Source organism: Stomoxys calcitrans, chromosome 1, assembly GCF_963082655.1.
Source record: "Stomoxys calcitrans chromosome 1, idStoCalc2.1, whole genome shotgun sequence".
Classification (NCBI taxonomy): Eukaryota; Metazoa; Arthropoda; class Insecta; order Diptera; family Muscidae; genus Stomoxys; species Stomoxys calcitrans.
Window position 1 is genome coordinate 68,418,060 of NC_081552.1, and position 18,411 is coordinate 68,436,470.

The 18,411-nt window shown below is 37.7% G+C and overlaps 2 protein-coding genes across 7 annotated transcripts in view; both read right to left on the reverse strand.

Moving 5' to 3' along the window:
• Positions 1-13,831, reverse strand: part of LOC106093105 (serine-rich adhesin for platelets) — a 742,527-nt gene extending 728,696 nt beyond the window's left edge. The window contains exon 1 of the mRNA XM_059370838.1: positions 13,470-13,831. The gene's annotated coding sequence lies outside the window, so the exon portion shown is untranslated. The remainder of the gene's footprint in view (positions 1-13,469) is intronic.
• The window catches only part of LOC106090193 (putative uncharacterized protein DDB_G0271606), a 539,204-nt gene that overhangs the window by 354,995 nt on the left and 165,798 nt on the right, over positions 1-18,411 (reverse strand). The window contains exon 3 of one of the 6 annotated variants that reach the window (XM_059370841.1): positions 14,790-15,188. The exons of the other annotated variants lie outside the window; for them this stretch is intronic. Within the exon in view, the coding sequence (XP_059226824.1) occupies positions 15,093-15,188 (96 nt within the window). The 3' untranslated portion in view covers positions 14,790-15,092. Of the gene's footprint in view, positions 1-14,789; positions 15,189-18,411 lie in introns of those variants that run through there. 6 annotated transcript variants of the gene reach the window in all.

Genomic DNA, 18,411 nt, shown 5'->3' on the forward strand with positions numbered 1-18,411 from the left:
TGACAACAAATAAGCATCATACGTAAAATGCAATGCAAATTTGTCCATGAACATTCCATTAGGGGCAAACTTTTTACTACCAATGAGTGCTATCCGATTAAATTTTAAGCTCGTTGAATAGCCCAGTTTGAACGGCGTGCCGCAGTGTGAAGTTTTTACACGGATGCCATACCAAATGGTACATTACCGCACAATGTCGCCAGCAATAGGAGGGGAAAGATACCTCTGAAAAACGTTTTCCGGTGTTCTCGTCAGGATTCGATACCAGGAGTTCATCGTCATAGGCAAAATGCTAACCTTGCTACTACGGTGACCTCCCATATGTAAAATTATTTACATTATATGCTGGTCAAGGCTAATTAAGATTATATCTTAAGGAGTTATCACACACTTCCCCAAATTTCATTCCTAGTATTCTTTCTATACTACGACAATTATTAATTTCTCAGCCAGCACATAAATGTCTGCACATGCAATAATCAATCAAAAATTTGGGGGCAACATTTACCTTGGCACACCAGGGAGACACACAGAATCCCTGGTGGATGAGCTAGAACTCATTGTCATCATCATCACACAGCTAAATGCGTAAGGGCATTCCCTAGGAGACCACCATGTGGAATGAGTTATTTTATTAATGCTCATCATTAGACATACGCAAGAACATTACAGATCTTTAAATGCGCCATAGAGCGCACCTAACAATGGAATTCCTATAGCAAATAAAGTGGTCAAATAAAATGTCTTCATATTTAGTCTACCTCCATCCACCCGGTAAAGGACAACATTGGCTGGTTGATAGGTCAAATGAGGTAAATTAATCTAATTCAGAGGGCCATTAACAGTTCTGTGTAGACACTAGAAATGGGCTGGCTCTTTCGAAAGCGAACAAATGGGCGTACGTGTAACACGAATTGTGGCAATTATTTAAAAATTAATCACTTGGAACATGGAGGAGCACACGTTTGTGTTAAAATTAATGACAACTTGTTTTGCTCTTTATTGAAAACGACGAGACGAGGCAATCGAATTGAATGCGATGAGAATGAGGATGCTTCAGTTGGCCATATATTGTTATGGGTCAATGAATGTTTGCATGTGACAAGCAAAGGGAGACATTTAGGAATTTCGTTCGGAAAGCCGTTGCTGTTACTGTTCGCAAAAAAAAAATCAATTAATAGATAAGCAAAATTGGAGCATAGATCTGTAATAGTATTCAATAAGGTTCAAAAGATAAGGTTCAGACGAATGTTGGATTATTTGTATTTTGTAGGTATGCTATGGATACATAGAGATCAAAAAAGTAGCTGCAAACAACAAATGAAAACAAATAAAAATTATTAGAATTTTAACCTTAAGTTAAACTTTGTATGTAGCGTCCAGGGCTGCGGAGTCGACCGGAATCGAGTTTTTGCAGCCGGAGTCGAAGTCGGAGTCGTACTATTGAGCCGGAGTCGGACTTTGTTTCGGAGTCGAGTACGTTAGCATCGACTCCGAACAGCTCTTCGACTCCAGCTTAATACTCCGGCGTCGGAGTCGGGGGCTAGACTCCGTAACCCTGGTATCGCCAACAGCACGCCTATATCAAGGGTAGGTCTATAGACACAGCCCTTCATGACCTAGTCGGCTACATAGACGGCACTCTCGGTATTAAGGAATCTACAGTCATATCATTTCTTGATATTGAGCTTAAATCAGTCTAAATCAGTCTAAACATGGCGTCTACTTGTGGGGAGAGAATTTTTCATATACTGAAACGACAAATAACCAGGTAACAGGAAATCTAACTTAAAATCCAACATTTGGGAAAGGGCAAGAAAAGCAAAATTTTACCAATGTTGGGGATTTAAGCCGCGTAGTATGCACTGGATACAGTTATCAGACCTATAATGATATATGGTGTTGTGGTACGACACCATAAAACGCGTCTACTTAGGTTAAACAGAGGATGTGGATATTAATCCGCCCCATGCCACTGTGGACATTAAGGTGATGACTATTTGACTTTTTTTTTCTTAAAAATTATTTAATGTTGCACTATAATAACGTTTTTTTCATTTAAATATTAAAAAAAGAAGTCACGCACAAACCACTTTAAAATTATATTTTTGTGAAAAATTAAAATATTTTTCTTCTCTTTTAACCATACAAATCAAAAACGGAATTCTTATGATTTCCAAGAAAAGCCACATAACTTATGAACAAATTGAGATATTGATCGTAAAAATCGGTTAACAAACTCCGCTTTTTAACAACTAAGTTAAGGTACCTCATTTGGAATCATCTTTGGCAAATCCGTTGACGTCTTTTTTATTAAAAAAAATAAAAAAAAAAATGTGAAAAACAAAAGACTACATAAAAAATTTTACATAATTCACGTTCTAACCCAGGTATATAGCCACCGAAAAATAAGCTGCGCCCATTCATAAATGCCTGTTATTAAAATATTGAAAAATTCGTAGCATTAACAGGTATTCAATCACTAATCGATTTTTGTCATTCAACAAGTTCAGACAAACCTGAATAACGGCAAGGCATTGAATACAATATAACATGTCATTCGAGAAGAGCTGTTTTAACCCATTAGTGCATCAAGCTCCCTGGCACAGTTAATTAAAAATTTTTCTTTTTTCAGAATTAAGTGGTGACCAGTAAGCGATTTTAAAAAATATTTCTCATATAAAAGAGGAAACTTAATTTTTATGGAGCGTCCTTCATAAAGGACGATATAACAGGAGGGCGTTTAATATAGGTCAATCTGCTTAATTGTCATCATAATTTGAAAGCGCATTTTGTTCGGATTTGTCTCCATCAGCTGTTAAATTAGAAATATTGATCCCGTTAATGTATGACTAATTTTAAGTAGTTTTAGTTTTCCTTGCTTTTATTTAGCTGTCATCCTTGCTTTTTTAGACGTATTTTCATTTTTTTTCCATTTTTGTTAATAAAGAAGAACTTTAAAGTTGAAACATGATCAAAATTATAAGTCAACTGTGGTTTATGATCTGTTCCAATTTTTTTTCTATGTTTATGGTTTGTAAAATATTCACATCAATGAACGCGTAGAGTAAGAGTTAAAAACATCCGACAAAACGGATACTATGCACTAATGGGTTAACACGGAGATGAACTTAGTCCAGTTTCAAGCAACATAAAGAAGATGCAATGTGGTAATTGTTGATGGACCATTAAGTGAACGGAGTCGCATGCCCTTAGAAAACACGCAATTGGAGCAAAACATTGAACTTCCCGCATATATCTGATCAAGACACTAGTGCAAAACTAGCAAAAACTTCTGAAAGACAACGACCGATGCAAAAAAAAAACAAGTAAAAGCGTGCTAAGTTCGGCCGGCCCGAATCTTATATACCCTCCACCATGGATCGCATTTGTCGACTTCTTTTCCCGGCATCTCTTCTTAGGCAAAAAAGGATATAAGAAAAGAGTTGCTCTGCTATTAAAACGATATCAAGATATGGTCCGGTTCCGACCACAATTAAATTATATTTTGGAGACCTGTGTAAAATTTCAGCCAATTCGTATAAGAATTGCGCCCATTGGGGCTCACGAAGTAAAATAGAGAGAACGATTTATATGGGAACTGTATCGGGCTATAGACCGATTCAGACCATAGTAAACACGTTTGTTGATGGTCACGAGAGGATCCATCGTACAAAATTTCAGGCATATCGGATAATAATTGCGACCTCTAGGGGTCAAGAAGTCAAGATCCCAGATCGGTTTATATGGCAGCTATATCAGGTTATGAACCAATTTGAACCTTATTTGACACAGTTGTTGAATGTAAAAATAAAATACTTCATGCAAAATTTCAGCCAAATCGGATAGGAATTGCGCCCTCTAAAAGCTCAAGAAGTCAAATCCCAAGATATGTTTATATGACAGCTATAACAGGTTATGGACCGATTTCAACCATACTTGGCAAAGTTGTTTTATATCATAACGAAATACTTCGTGCAAAATTCCATTCCAATCGGATAAGAATTGCGCCCTCTAGAGGCTCAAGAAGTCAAGACCCAAGATCGGTTTATATGGCAGCTATATCAAAACATGGACCGATATGGCCCATTTCAAGCGGCTAGCTTTACTCCTTCGGAAGTTAGCGTGCTTTCGACAGACAGACGGACGGACAGACGGACGGACATGGCTAGATCGACATAAAATGTCACGACGATCAAGAATATATATACTTTATGGGGTCTCAGACGAATATTTCGAGTAGTTACAAACAGAATGACGAAATTAATATACCCCCCATCTTATGGTGGAGGGTATAAAAAAACAAAAGTATGATACATTAAAGGAATTGATTAACATAACCAGGGCAAGAGGCGAATGGATATACAAAGAAGATGAGGACTTCTACAAACTACAAGTTGAGAGCATAGGCCGCGTTGGTTGTTCCAGCGGCAAACCTGCTGGTGTCAATGCCATCCATCCAAGTGAAAAAGGACAATGGAAACGATTTTTTCCACACTTACCAACTCAGCGATATTTGAAAAGTTCCAGCGACTCGTTCGACAACAGTACAGATAGTCCAGCGCCATGTGATGAATCGCGTTCTTCTCATTGTCATAGACGATGAGCTCTATGGATCGATTAGATCACCTAGCAACGCGTCTTCTTTGTGCAGGAATTGATGAGTAGTTATGACGAATTGAAAACAGCCTTCAGAAATGGTAAAAGTCTAAAGCTTGTGTTCAATCATATTACTGATTACAGTGACTTCAAAAAAATGCCCAAAATTCCGAAATAAAAATTTGGAAACCTTTTCGAGCCTGAGTTTTTTTTTTTATTAAATCACTTTAAATGTAAGATGTTGTCTAATCTTAAATAAAAACTCATCAAAATATGATACAACGATGTGAGGTTGCCACAAAGTCATCACCCTAATGGACATATACCTAACCCAGTAATTGGATTATTATGTTATTGCCTTCATGGCCAGTTTACTATCCGTTAAGATGTTCACAATCGACGACCTCGTGTAAACACTATACCAACTCAAGCATTCTGTGATCGCTCGGATCTCCGCCTGCAGGGCGGTCAGACAGTCGGAAACAGACCTTAGTTCCTAGTTTCTAAATGATGGCCCCCAGGTCGACTTTGTCCACTAGCTTTGATTCATGTGTGTGTGGCATGAACTTCCAGATGGCAATACCAGAGATCCGTCATTTCAAGACAGTGGCGATCACTCGTGTCGTCTCAGGTATCCGATCGAACACCTTTTTTATTCCTTCCAGGATTCCTATTCTTTGTATAGAAAGCATGGAATTTAAATGATCTTGAGCTGGAATATGCCCGAAAAACTTCGAAAGGATTTTAAAGAACAACATAGAAGATCGCAAACAGACAGAAGACAAATTTTAGTAAAAACCGTTCTGTCTAGGGAGCGTATAGGTAATAGTTTTTAATTTTACCAATTAAAATTGTTCATACGAACTTCCAACTCCCAATTTGAATATTATTTTATTACATAAGTTGTCCATAAATCTCTTCTAATATCATCATTACAAATATTTACTTTATTATTCGTGTTACTGTTGGCCATTTGAGTTTGTAGTAGAAAACCAAGTATTATAACTTGGTGCATTCGTTTGTAACACCCAGAAGGAAGAGAGATAGACCCATTGATAAGTATACCGACCGACTCAGAATCACTTTCTGATTCGATTAAGCTATGTCCATTTGTCTGTCTGTCCGACTGACGATGTTTATTTGTGTACTACAGGTTGTATTAGCCACAATTTGGGTTATATCTTCACAAAAGTTAGCATGAGATCTTTTATTTGACGCCCCAATAGGAGTGGAAACTTTCATGAAAATCGGTAAAGAGTTGAATATAGCTCCCATATATACATATCTTTCAACCGATATGGAATTTTCAGCTGAAGCAGCCAAAATTTTGGTCCAGTGTTTACAAAATTTTGCATGAGTTGCCTCATTTGACGTCCCAACACATATCTGGTCACAATTTCATTAAAATCAGTCCAAATAAAATTTACTCCCATATATAAATTACAGCCGATACAAGCTTTTAAGACTGGTGTAACCACAATTTTGGCTCTAGCGTAAGAAAATCTTGCAAGGTTCTATTCGACATTTAAATAGGCATTCAAAACGTCTGACTAGATTTAGACATAATCGATATATATATTAAAAGTAGTACGTAGACTCGGCAGTTCACGGTATTCTATAGTCGGCTCCGCTCGACTTTTGTCATTCTTCACTGGTTTTTTTATGACTTTCTACCATGTGAGCACAAAACCCTTTATCACTTTGGAAAAAATAGGAATTTAGTCAAACAACTTGCCTTTTACAATGCTTTTATTTAACAAACAAACACTCGAATTCATGTAGACACCCACAAAAGCAAATACCAGCTAACAAATCTAAGTAAATTCAAATATTCTTAGTTGGATGATTGAAACGAATTGCAACAACGTCTCGTTTGTATTAAACTTCTCACCCAATTCTCCTAGATAACCATTCAAATAATTCAGTATTTCTGTCTCGTTATCTGGATTCAAATAAAGAAAAAGGGAATTAAAAAAAAAAAGTTATTGCATTGTATATTCTGCACAAGGACAATGACAGGTCAAAGACTTGTAAAGGAGCGCAAATTTTTTTCTATGTAGACTGCTGCTTGCGTTGTTTACCATGTGATTGGGGTTAACGTCTCCCCCGAGGTGCGGACAAGAAAAACCACAACAACAACTACAGCAGCAACGTAGTAAGGTAAATAATCAATGACAGCTTAATAGAAAGAAAGGTTTCTTCGTCCATTGGTTAGCTGAGACGGAAAACCTTGGCTGGCGGCTATTTAGGGGAGTGGGTGCAAGGAGTCATTCCTTGAACTATGGATGAATGGCTGTATCTTGAAGGATATTTACTACGATTTTTAGCTAGAGATAAAGAAATTACAACAACAAATGACAATGGAATAGTAAGCAGAAAATATGGATTCCATTCTACCATGGATTCCACTCAACGTTTACACAAATGCACTTAGTTGTAGGGCACATGTGTACTTCACATAAAAAATGTCAGCCGAATCGGCCAAAACTTGATACTTTTTGGGGCCGTAGAAGACTAAACGGAGAATTGGCCTTGGGGACTAAAAAAATCAAATGAAAGGACCACCTAATATGGGAGCTATGCCCAAATCTGAACCGAAATGGTCCATTCGCAACCAACGACCTACACCTATAAGAAGTATCTGTGCAAATTTCAAGCAAACCTCTCATGGTTTTGACATAAAGACAGACATAGCTAAATCAACTCAGAATGTCGAGAAAATCGAGATAATATATACTTTATAGGGTCGAGTCGTAAATCAATATTTCGATGTGTTACAAACGGAATGACTAGATTAGATTAAAGGGTGTAGAAAATTATTCCAAAGATAATTTTCAATGAAACTTTCTTTAAAGACAAATTTTCCCTACAATCTAATACATTTTTCATACAATTGATAACTTATTCTTTTAAACAAAATTTAAATGAAAATTTAATAGAGTTTTCCTAAATGCTTGTTAGTGACAAGTTTTACAAGGTTATGTAAGAATACGTCATTTGTGGTATCACAGAAAGAGAGTGTGAAAATACCTTCTTAATCTACCACAGAACTAGTCATATCACTATAAAAAGTCCAACAGTTTGCTCGCTAACTGAGACAAGTCCTCACGGAAATTAGACCCTTCTGCTTGCCAGTGAAGTAAGCATACACAGACGATGTTCAATAGTCTTCTCCTCCATGACGTCGTCCCAGCTTTTGCAGAAATCGCAACTAGCAAATTTCAGTCTATCATCATGTTTTCAGATCAGACTAAGATATTTGTTCTAGCCAAAGGCAGCAAAGCCGTTACATTGGGCCATGTTATTTAAGAGCATTCACAACCCCAATTTGTGATCATCTGTCATTCGTTGCACTAGGAAACTCATCCTGAAGAATCAGCTAACTTGTCGCTAGAGATAAATATCTTGGAAATGTTGGAAACCAAGCAGCGGTTCTGGTTGATTTTGACTTGGCAAAATCCAGGCATATCTGGTCCTTCTTCAACTCAAGTATGGACACAAACCTCCTCGCGGTGTCACCTGGGTAGCTAGCTATCTGTGATAGCCGTTAAAAGTAGTGAGGTAAAATGTGCCACGAGTTCACCTACAGACCGATATTTAGGTTTGGGCGTCGGCTTAGTAGCCCATCACCCGGAAAACTTAAAAAAATTACTTTGAAATAAGTGAATATGGCCGAACTTTGGATACCCTCCACCGGGTAACCAATGCAATGCAAAATGCATTATCTATATACCCATAACAACTATATCCAAATATGGTCCGATTTGGGGCAAATTTGCCACCGACATTGAGTGGTCTAATAAATACAAACACTGTTCAATTTTGATTCAATATTGGATTTTTGGCAGCTATATCCAAGTATAGAATGATCTGAGCCATATAGGACACGGGAGTCGAAAAGCCTAAGATAAGTCACTGTGTCAAATTTCCGCGAAATTTGACAATAAATGTGATTTTTATGGGACCAAGACCTTAAATCGAGATATCGGTCTATATGGTAGCTATATCCAAATCTGGTCCAATCTGAAGAAGGGTGTCGAGTGGGCTAACACAACTCACTGTCTCAAATTTCAGCAAAATCGGATAATAAATGTTGCTTAGGCCTTAGACCTTAATTGGGTGGATCGGTCTATATGGGGGCTATATCAAGATATAGTCCTATTTAGCCCATCTTCGATCTTAACTTGCCTATGAACAAAAAATGAATCTGTGCAAAGTTTTAGCTTAGTCGGAAAATTTAGCATACTCGAAGAAACTTCCGATAATGGATTGAGACTAATAGACTTCGCCGCGGCAAAGAACTTGGTAGATCATGTTGTGATAAATGGAAGACATTCAACCAGCTTATTAGATGTACGATCGATCCGAGAGGCGAACATCGATTCGGATCATTACCTTGTTGCAACAAAGGTTCGCACAAGTTACGAAAGTTATGTATCCTCCACATAATGTGACCACTAGCTACCCTAATGTTCGGTGATCGTCGTTGCCAGCATAATCATCGAAAAATATTTAAAAGAACAAAATGTAATGTGATACCTAGAGCAGTGAACGACAAATGCAAAACTCTTCCGTTGCATTCCCATTCGTTTTCGATTCACTACTTTTTCATAGCAAGATGGAATTAAGAAATCTAGTATTGGGATTCAAGGCAATAAAGTGGTTTTGAAATTAATTTCAAATAAATTTTTGAATTATTGATGCTTCCAAAAAAACATTGAAACTACGATCTGATACTGTACGGATGCTGGACGTTGGAAAACTGCAAACAAAACTGTTAGCAACGGAATACTCCACTCGGCTGACCCAATTGCTTGAAGAAAATACTCTTGTCAGGATAGTATAGCAGCGCAATGGCAAACCATTGCCTACTCTATGAAAAAAGTCGGTACATCCGTACTTTAGTACCGGAAGCCTCCCCCAAAAAACCCGTGGTACGTCCAAGAATGTCGACATGGTACTGAAGCCAAGTATGCGGCATACAGATCGACTCTGCAATCAGTAACAACGCACCAGATTAAGAAGAGGGAAGCCAGAATGAAGTCCGAAAATTCACCAAATTCGATGGCTTTGGTACAGGTATATTGTCCTGCGGAGAAAAAGAAGGTAATTGATATAGTTAGGGTGCTGAGGATATGGAAAGAAAACGTCTCCCAGCTGATGGTATCCGATGATGGTGGCCATGAGTACACGGCAGAACCAGTCAAAACAAGGTCCTCGTAGCAGTAACCCGGCTGAAAAACAATAAGGCTGCAGGAGCCGATGAGTTGCCGTCCAAAGTGTTTAAGACTGGGGGCAACATTGTAATAATGCGTATGCATCAGCTCGTCTACGCAATCTGGCTTGAAAAACGCATACCCGATGATTGGAACCTCACCATACTATGTCTCGTACACAAGAATTGAGACAAGATGGTATGTGCCAACTACAGAGGAATAAGCTCCTCCCTATCGCATACAAGATACTACAGAGCGGACTGATATGAAAGATGTGCCAAATCCTGGAAAAGAACCGAGAAGCACAAATCAACAGCAATAGGCATATCACACTAGTCACAAGATAACATATGCTACTTGCCTATGCCGATGGCATACACGTTATCGAAAGAGAATCATCGAAAGTGGGTTTGGCAGTAAATGAAGACAAGACAAAGTAACTCCTACTAAGCCCTATAAGCCCGATCAGATAAAGAAAATGTAGAAAGTTGGGAACTACAACTTAGAGACAGCCAACAACACCAGTTTTGAAATAAAACGAAGGACATTATTGGCTAACAGATGCTATTTTGGACTGAGCAAGCAGATGAGGAGCAAAGCGGCCTCTCGACAGACAAAACTACACTATACAAAACACTGATACTATCCGTGATGTTATATGGCTGCGAAGCATGGGTACTTGGGTATGAACGCAGATGAGTACTTGGAGTGTTTCAGAGAAAAATCCTACATAAAAAATGTGGAGCAGTTTGCGTTAATGGAGAATATAGGCGTCGTATGAACCACGAGCTGTATGAGCTTTATGACGACGATAGCATAGTTAAACGCATTAAAATACAACTTTTGCGTTGGCTAGGTCATATTGTCACAATATATGAAAAAGCTCACGCCAGCAAAGAAGTCTTTTGAAGGCGACCATAAAAGAAAATGCAAAGGGGCAAGACCAAAACTCAGAAGGAGTTACCAAGTGGAGAGCGACATCTCAAAACTGGTTGTCAGAAATTGTAGAAGAAGCGCAGAAGATCAACGTGTTCGGCTAGAGGGATAAATGTTCAGTAATGGCCAATTAAAGTAAAGTATATACGTTTATATACCGATACCGATCATACCTAACACTAGTGTTTGAAGTGGACACACAAATCCTTGTGCCAAATTTCAGCCAAATCGGATGAAAATTGAGTTTTTAGGTATGTCGACTGATTCGAACCTTACTAAGCCCAGCCGTTGGAAGTCATAACAGAAGTCCTTGTGCCAACTTTCAGCCAAATCAAATTTGAGGATCGGTTTGTACAGGGGCTATATCCAATTATGAACCGATATGGTCCATTTGCAATACCCAATACAATACTCAACATCAATAAGAAATATCTTTGCGAAAATTCTAGCAGCTAGCTTAAGACGCTCGACCGCTTTCGTGATTCCATCCAAACGGAGAGACGGTGGGACGGACGGTCATGGCTAGACCGACTCCGACGATTAAGGAAATATATAGTTTATGGGGTCGCCGATCAATAACAAACGGAATAATTAGATTAGTATACCCCTTAAGTTGGTGAGTATAAAAACCATTCTAGGTGTAGCTATTTACTACTTATTTTCTTGCTTTGTATCCACCAACAAAGGACCCTACAACGTGTGTATACTCTTGATGGCCGTAAAAATCTAAGACGATCTAACCATGTTCGTTCATCTGCCCGTCCATCTGTCTGTTGTTATCACGCTACAGGCTTTAAACATAGAGATATTGAGCTGAAACTTTGCACAGGTTCTATTCTTATTCCTATTAAAGGCACATTTACTATCTGATTTCGTTGAAATTTGGGGCAGCGAGTTATGTTAGGCCCCTTGATATCCCAGTATGAAACGGCCCAGATCGGTCCAGATTTGGATATAGCTGTCATATATACCGATCTCTCGATGTAAAGTCTTGGGCCAATAATATTCGCATTTGTTGCGTCTCGACCCTCGACTTCCCTGTATAATACAGCTCAGATCGGTCCGGATTTGGATATAGCTGCCAGACTCTGTTTTAAGGTTTTAGGTCCATTTAAGCTGAATTCATTTACCGAGTTCGCTGAAATTTAGCAGAATGAGCTGTTTTAGACCTCTCGAAATTCGTACTGTGTATGGTCAAAATCGGTCTATGTTCGCATATAGCTGCCATATAGACAGATCTCCCGATTTAAAGACTTAAGGCCCATAAAAGGCGCATTCATTATTCGATTTCGGCGAAATTTTGGCGCATTGTCGAATGTAAGGCTTCTCAACATCCGTGCCCTATATAAATCAGACGGTATTTATTTTTAAATAGCTGTCATATATACCGATCTCGCGATTTATGGTCTTGGACCCGTAAAAGACGCATTTATTATCCGGTTTTGCTGATATAAAACACAATGTATTGGGTAAGGCTTCTCGACATTCGTACCGAGTATGGTGAAGATCAGGGTATATTTGCATTAACTACTCAATTTCGGCGCAGTGACCTATTTAAGGCTTCTCAAGGTCCATGCCCTGTAATGGCTCCGCTCGGTTTAAATTTGGATTAAGTTACCATATATACCAATATTTCGCTTTAAATGTTTTGGCCCGTAAAATTAGTGAGCTATGTTAGGCTCTTCGACATCGGTGTTCTAAATGGTTCAGATCGGTCTATATTTGTATATATACCGATTTCCCGTTTTAAGGTCTTGGGTCCATAAAAGGCGCATTTACTATCCGATATCACTGAAATTTCGTACAGTCAAGTATGTTGGGCTCTTTGATATCTGTGCTCAATATAACGCCGATCTTTCTTTATATATCGATCTCGCGCTTTAAGGGCTTGGGCCCATAAAAAGCGCATGTATTATGCGATTTCGTTGAAATTTGGCACAGTGGCCTAACTTAGGCTTCTCGCGCTCTGTTTCCTATATGGCTCCGATCGGATTATTTTAGGATTTAGCTACCATATATACCGATCTTTCGATTTTAATCCTTGGGCCCATTAAAGCAGTGTTTACTATCCGATTTTGATGAATTTTGGCACAGGAGATTGGTACATATAGGGTATAGCTGCCATATAAATTTACCGATCTCCCGATTTAATTTCTTGGGCCTATAAAATGTAAATTTGTTAGACGATTTCGCTGAAATTTGAGTTGAGTTGTATTAGAGCCAATATTTAAATAAAGCTGCCATTTGGGCCAATATTCCGTTTTACTGTCTTGAACAGTTAATGATATTAGAATTTTTGAATTTTTTAGCTGCCATATTTTCATAAATTTTTCACCATCATACAACGACAAATGGTTAATATATATTGTATATATCCGAGGTGGTGGGTATCTAAAGTTGAGCCAATATTACTTTACCATAGTGATTCTATTTAAAATTAGATGCAAGAAATAATATGGTCGTAAGCTGGACAATTTCTGATTGAAATCATAAAACGATTTCGTGGCCATGTAGAAGAAGCTTAAAACATTTACTTTAAATTCAGAGTTAATTCTTTTTCAAAACAGGATGCCCGTCCAACTCTTTCGAAATAGTCGGAACCTTTTTTTATGTTTAAATTTGGTTTGTTCTTAAATTTTAAGAATTGTCATTTTTGTTAAGTCCGCTTTTCACGTAGTCAATTTTTAAATGCATTTCGGTGGAAAAACAAAATCTTACTTTTCCGTTGACTCAATTTCCCGCGAAGAGCAACTTTAACGATGTCGTTGACAAAGCTAAGGTTCCAGAGATTGCCCTTTTGTGGTTGCTTTATCAAATATGTTTGTTGATGACTTTTTTGTTCGTGATTTCAATTTTTTGCTAAGCTGTTAAGGTGGTTGTCACTGTAGTTAATCCTCTTGCTGCTGCAGACATTTTTTCTATATATGCTACAAACAACACAAATCAAGGAGCAAAACTTAAGGATTACGGTAGGGTGAATAAAATTTGGTATTTTTGTTTAATTGCTTATATCATCAAAGCTTACACCATAACATTTAAAACATAAATTGTGGATATATGTGAAATATTTGTTTTGGATTTTAAATATTATTGACTTTTTTTCTTTTACTTTTAAATTTTTGTTTCTCTTTTATTCTTAATTTTTTAAGTAGAAAACTATTTACACTTGACTTCAATTTTCACTTCAATTCAATTTTCTTTGGTTTAATATATTCTTTTATTTAAATTCAGCACAACTTAAAGCGATTCTTAGAAATTATTATTCCTCAGGTTGGTTATATTCAGTTTAGTTTTTTTGTTTTGTTTTCCTAGTTTCGAATATTTTTAGCAGTTCTATGATTTTTGTTTATTTTTTAGATTATTAATGCTCTAACCACCGTCGAGTAACGCGGTTCGTAACGAACTAAATGCGAATTTGCCAAATGCTCATCTTTTAACACAACACACACCATGGCAAATAAAAGGAAACAAGCAACGAGAAAGGACTACCAGATAAAAACAAAAACACAAACATACGACAAATGGTATTCTAAGGACAGCGAGAGCAGGATACTCTAGGTAACAAACACATGCATTACAGCACTCATTTAAGGAGAGAGCCAAAAAGAGAATAAATTAAAGCAAAACAAACCAAAAGGACTTTATATTACCTTAAAGAGAAATGTAAATGTCATGGCTAAGGTTGCCATGTGGAAATAGAAAATAAAAAGACTAATATGAAGAAGCAAGTATACATTTCATTGTATACTTTCCAAATAAGTTTTAAATTAAAATAACTTCTTTTAGTTTAAACTTTGGTGAAAAGGAAAAGGGACATTGATTATTTAGTTTCTTATTAATTTTATCCGCATACGTCATGGGAATAACGTATACGCAACGCCGAAGTAAACTCTTTTATCGATTATACGCCATATGGTACAGAAAATGCAATAACAGTTACCGCCAATAGTCGGCGCCTCGTTGGCCGAGTTGGTAGCGTGCTTGGATTGCCAGAGCGGGGTCGTTCGATTCCCACCGGAGGCCTTGGTCGGTCGCTACTGCGGTTTCACAATGGACTTAACATTGTCTAAGGGATTCTGTGAAGGACTGCCACCTAACCTAACCTACCGCCAAATACACAAAACAAACGCAATGTTAAATTATGCCTTGAACCAAAAAACTTTTCAAGTAAATGACTTGGTTGCAATTAATTGAAGTGGGGTATGGAACTCAGGCTACACTGTATGAGTTATTGGAATTGTCTATGTGTATCGAACAAGTAAACATTTTTCATCCTACAATTTTTTTTTTGTATCCTAAATTTGAAACAACAAAACACGAAACAAAAACAAATTTAATTAATTAATTTACCTTTTGGATATACCCTTTTCCCCTGTTTGTTGAGACTCCAACATATCGTGCCCATTTCCAAATCACCTTGGTTAAAAAATTATTTACCTGAAAATACAAAGGAATTACCAATTCTTTTAATCATTTTTTATACTAAAAATGGCTAAACAAATTTGAGAAGACTTTTAAATTACAAAAAGAAAAAACAAATTCCTCCAAAAAAGACTCTTGCAGTATATTTTTCAAATTTCTATTTTAATATAAAAATTTCGTAAAAAACAAGTCAAATCTTTTATACCCTCCACCAAGGATCACATTTGTCAAGTTCTTTGCCCGGTATCTCTTTATAGGCAAACAAAGAGCATTGTCAGGTTATGGCCCTATTCGCACCATACTAGGTTTGTATGATGGAGAGCATAGTGGAAGTCATTGTGTAAAATTTCAGCCAAATCGGATAAGAATTGCGCCCTATAGGGAGTTAAAAAGTAATATCGGTAGATCGGTTTATATGAGACCTATATCAGATTATAGACCGATTCAGACCATATTTGGTGCGCATATTGAAGGTTATAGGAGAAGTCGTTGTAAAAATTTCAGCCAAATCGGATAATAATTGCGCCCTCTATAGAATCAGCGGTGATTATCCCTTCCTAATGCTGGCGACATTTGTGAGGTAATCTGCCATGTACAAATTTCTCCCCAAAGAGGTGTCGCACTGCGGCACTCCATTCGCATGCGGCTTATATAAAAGACTCGGCTTATCATTGAGCTTTGAATTGAACCGGACTGCACTCATTGATATGTGAGAAGTTTGCCCTTGTTCCCCAATGGAATATTCATGGGCAAATGTGCATTTGCATAGGCTCAAAAGGGGATCGATTTATATGGGAGCTTTATCAGTTTATGAACCGATTTAAATCATACTTGGCATTACTGAAAGTCGAAATAGAAGACATCATGCAAAATTTAAAAAAATGGGTTAATAATTGCGCACTCTAAAGGCTGAGTAAATCAAGATCCAAGATCGTTTTATTTGGTAGCTATATCAAGCTGTGAACCGATTTGGACCATACTTAGATAAGATAAAAATTGCGCCCTACAGAGGCTGAAAAAGTCAAGACCTAAGATCGGTTTTGTGTGGCAGCTACATCTAAACATTGATTGATATGGTCAATTTACAATCCCAACCGACTTACATCAATAGGAAGTATTTGAGCACAATTTCAATCGCCTAGCTTTATTCCTTCGAAAGTTAGTGTGCTTTCGACAGGTGGACGGACAGAGGGTCAGCTAAATCGACTTGGAATGTCAAGACGATACAAAATATTTATACTTTGTTGGGTCTCAGATGAATATTTCAATGTATTCATACGGAAAAGACGAACTTAGTATACTACCCATCCTATGGTGGAGGGTATTAAAAGTGCCAAGTTCGGCCGAACCAAATCTGGGGAACCCACCACCATAGATTCTGCAAAAAATTTCCACAAATAAACTCAGTTAGAGACCTATGTGTATTTGAAGTACCAAGTTTCTTAAAATCAGTTACGAATTGAAGTTTATGGGGCCGAAGAAGACTAATCGGGAGATGGGTTCATATGGGAGATATATCAGGTTATACACCGATTTGCACCGTGCTTGGCATATTTGCTGGAAGTCACAACAAAACACAGAGTGCAAGATTTCAGCCAAATCGGAAAAGAATTGCGGCTCCCAAGGGCACAAGATGTCAAATCGGGAGATCGGCTTATATAGAGGCTATACTAGGTTATTGACAGATTTGGATCGTACTTTGCACACTTGTTGAAAGTCATAACAAAACATTCCATACCAAATTTCAGCTAATCGGATAGCAATTGCCGCTTCCGAAAGGTTCAAGAAGTCAAACCGGGATATTGATATATATGGGAGCTATATTCTGATAAAGCTTGAATTGGACTACAACTACCACGGACCATGGCGGAGTAAGGGGGAATGAAAGAGCAGACGATTTGACAGTGATGGCCAGAGTACTGCCGTCAATAAACTTGTTCAGCCCATAGATTTTCGGGTCGACGCAGTTCGAGTACAGGGCGGGGGTAACACTGTGGAAACGGTCGGTAGGGCAACGTTTATTAGGAAATCCGGTTTGTGAGAAGACGAGGCTATTACTAAAGGGAAATAAGAAGAAGGTGAGCATAGCTCTCAGTATCATAACGGGAGATATAGGTCTACGAGCTCCCTTAAGCAAGATAGGCGTGGCAAGTTATAGCATGTGTAGATTACAGCTGTGTTGCTATCCAGATCATGGTCCGGGCACTTTTTGGCATGCCCTTAAAATCGGTCACCTCGGCATTTCGAAAAAATGTTCGGGCTGTCAAATTTTCATTTGTGGTTTTCAAAACTCTTTTCTTTGCTGGGCAGTGCTCAATAATCCTTACAAAAAGGTATATAATCCACTAGTTTCAGAAATATTTAATATTTAATTTTTGAAATTTTGGCCGAAGTGGGTTTAGTATTTTGTGATTTACGAAGGCATTTGTGGTTTGATTTTTGGTGACAAAATTTACAATGACCTTGTTGCAGTATGGGTGAGTAGACGATAATTCAGTTTAATTTAAATTTATTTCATAAATTAGTCTCTATTGAAAAAAGTTGCTTAAATACTTTTACCCTTTCCTTTTTTTTCTTGGTGAGGAGGATATGTTTTAAGTGAAGTTTGAAACAGTTGTATCAATTTAAGCGGGTTCAATATGAACTACAACATATACAATTAAAAAAAAATAATGGAAATACCCCTGGAGTTTTCATAAGGCAATGCCCATACGAGCCTTTGTTTATTTTTTTTACTTCATATGTCCCCTTAACACGTGCAAACATCTTTTTGCACACAGCAATATTTGTAGCCTGCGCAGCAGATTTAATAAAAATGTCAATCTCGAAATCATCTTTGTCCGAATTGGGTATTTCTGTCTGCAAAACTCAAAAAGAAAATACCTTTATTCGTTTTTTTCTTAGAATTTTTTTAATTTGCCTCAGAGGATTCCTTAATCAAGGGAATCTTGACCCTGGCACACACAATGCAATATGATTTGGACGAAGCAGATGGATTTTAAGCTTTAAGTTGTGGGAAGGTGGTATTCTGTTACCCGACTAAGTGAGAGCGACATCCTTCCGAAATGGCTTTCAAACTAATACCATAGTTGCCTATGTTCCGTTAAACCCTGTCAAGGCTTGGAGAACGCTCTGTGCCTCGTAATCATTGAGTTGGTAATGTAGGTTCTATTAACAGATATCCAGATTAATGTCCCACCTTGTTTTGAACACAAGCACTCAGGAGGTTTCGGGAGAA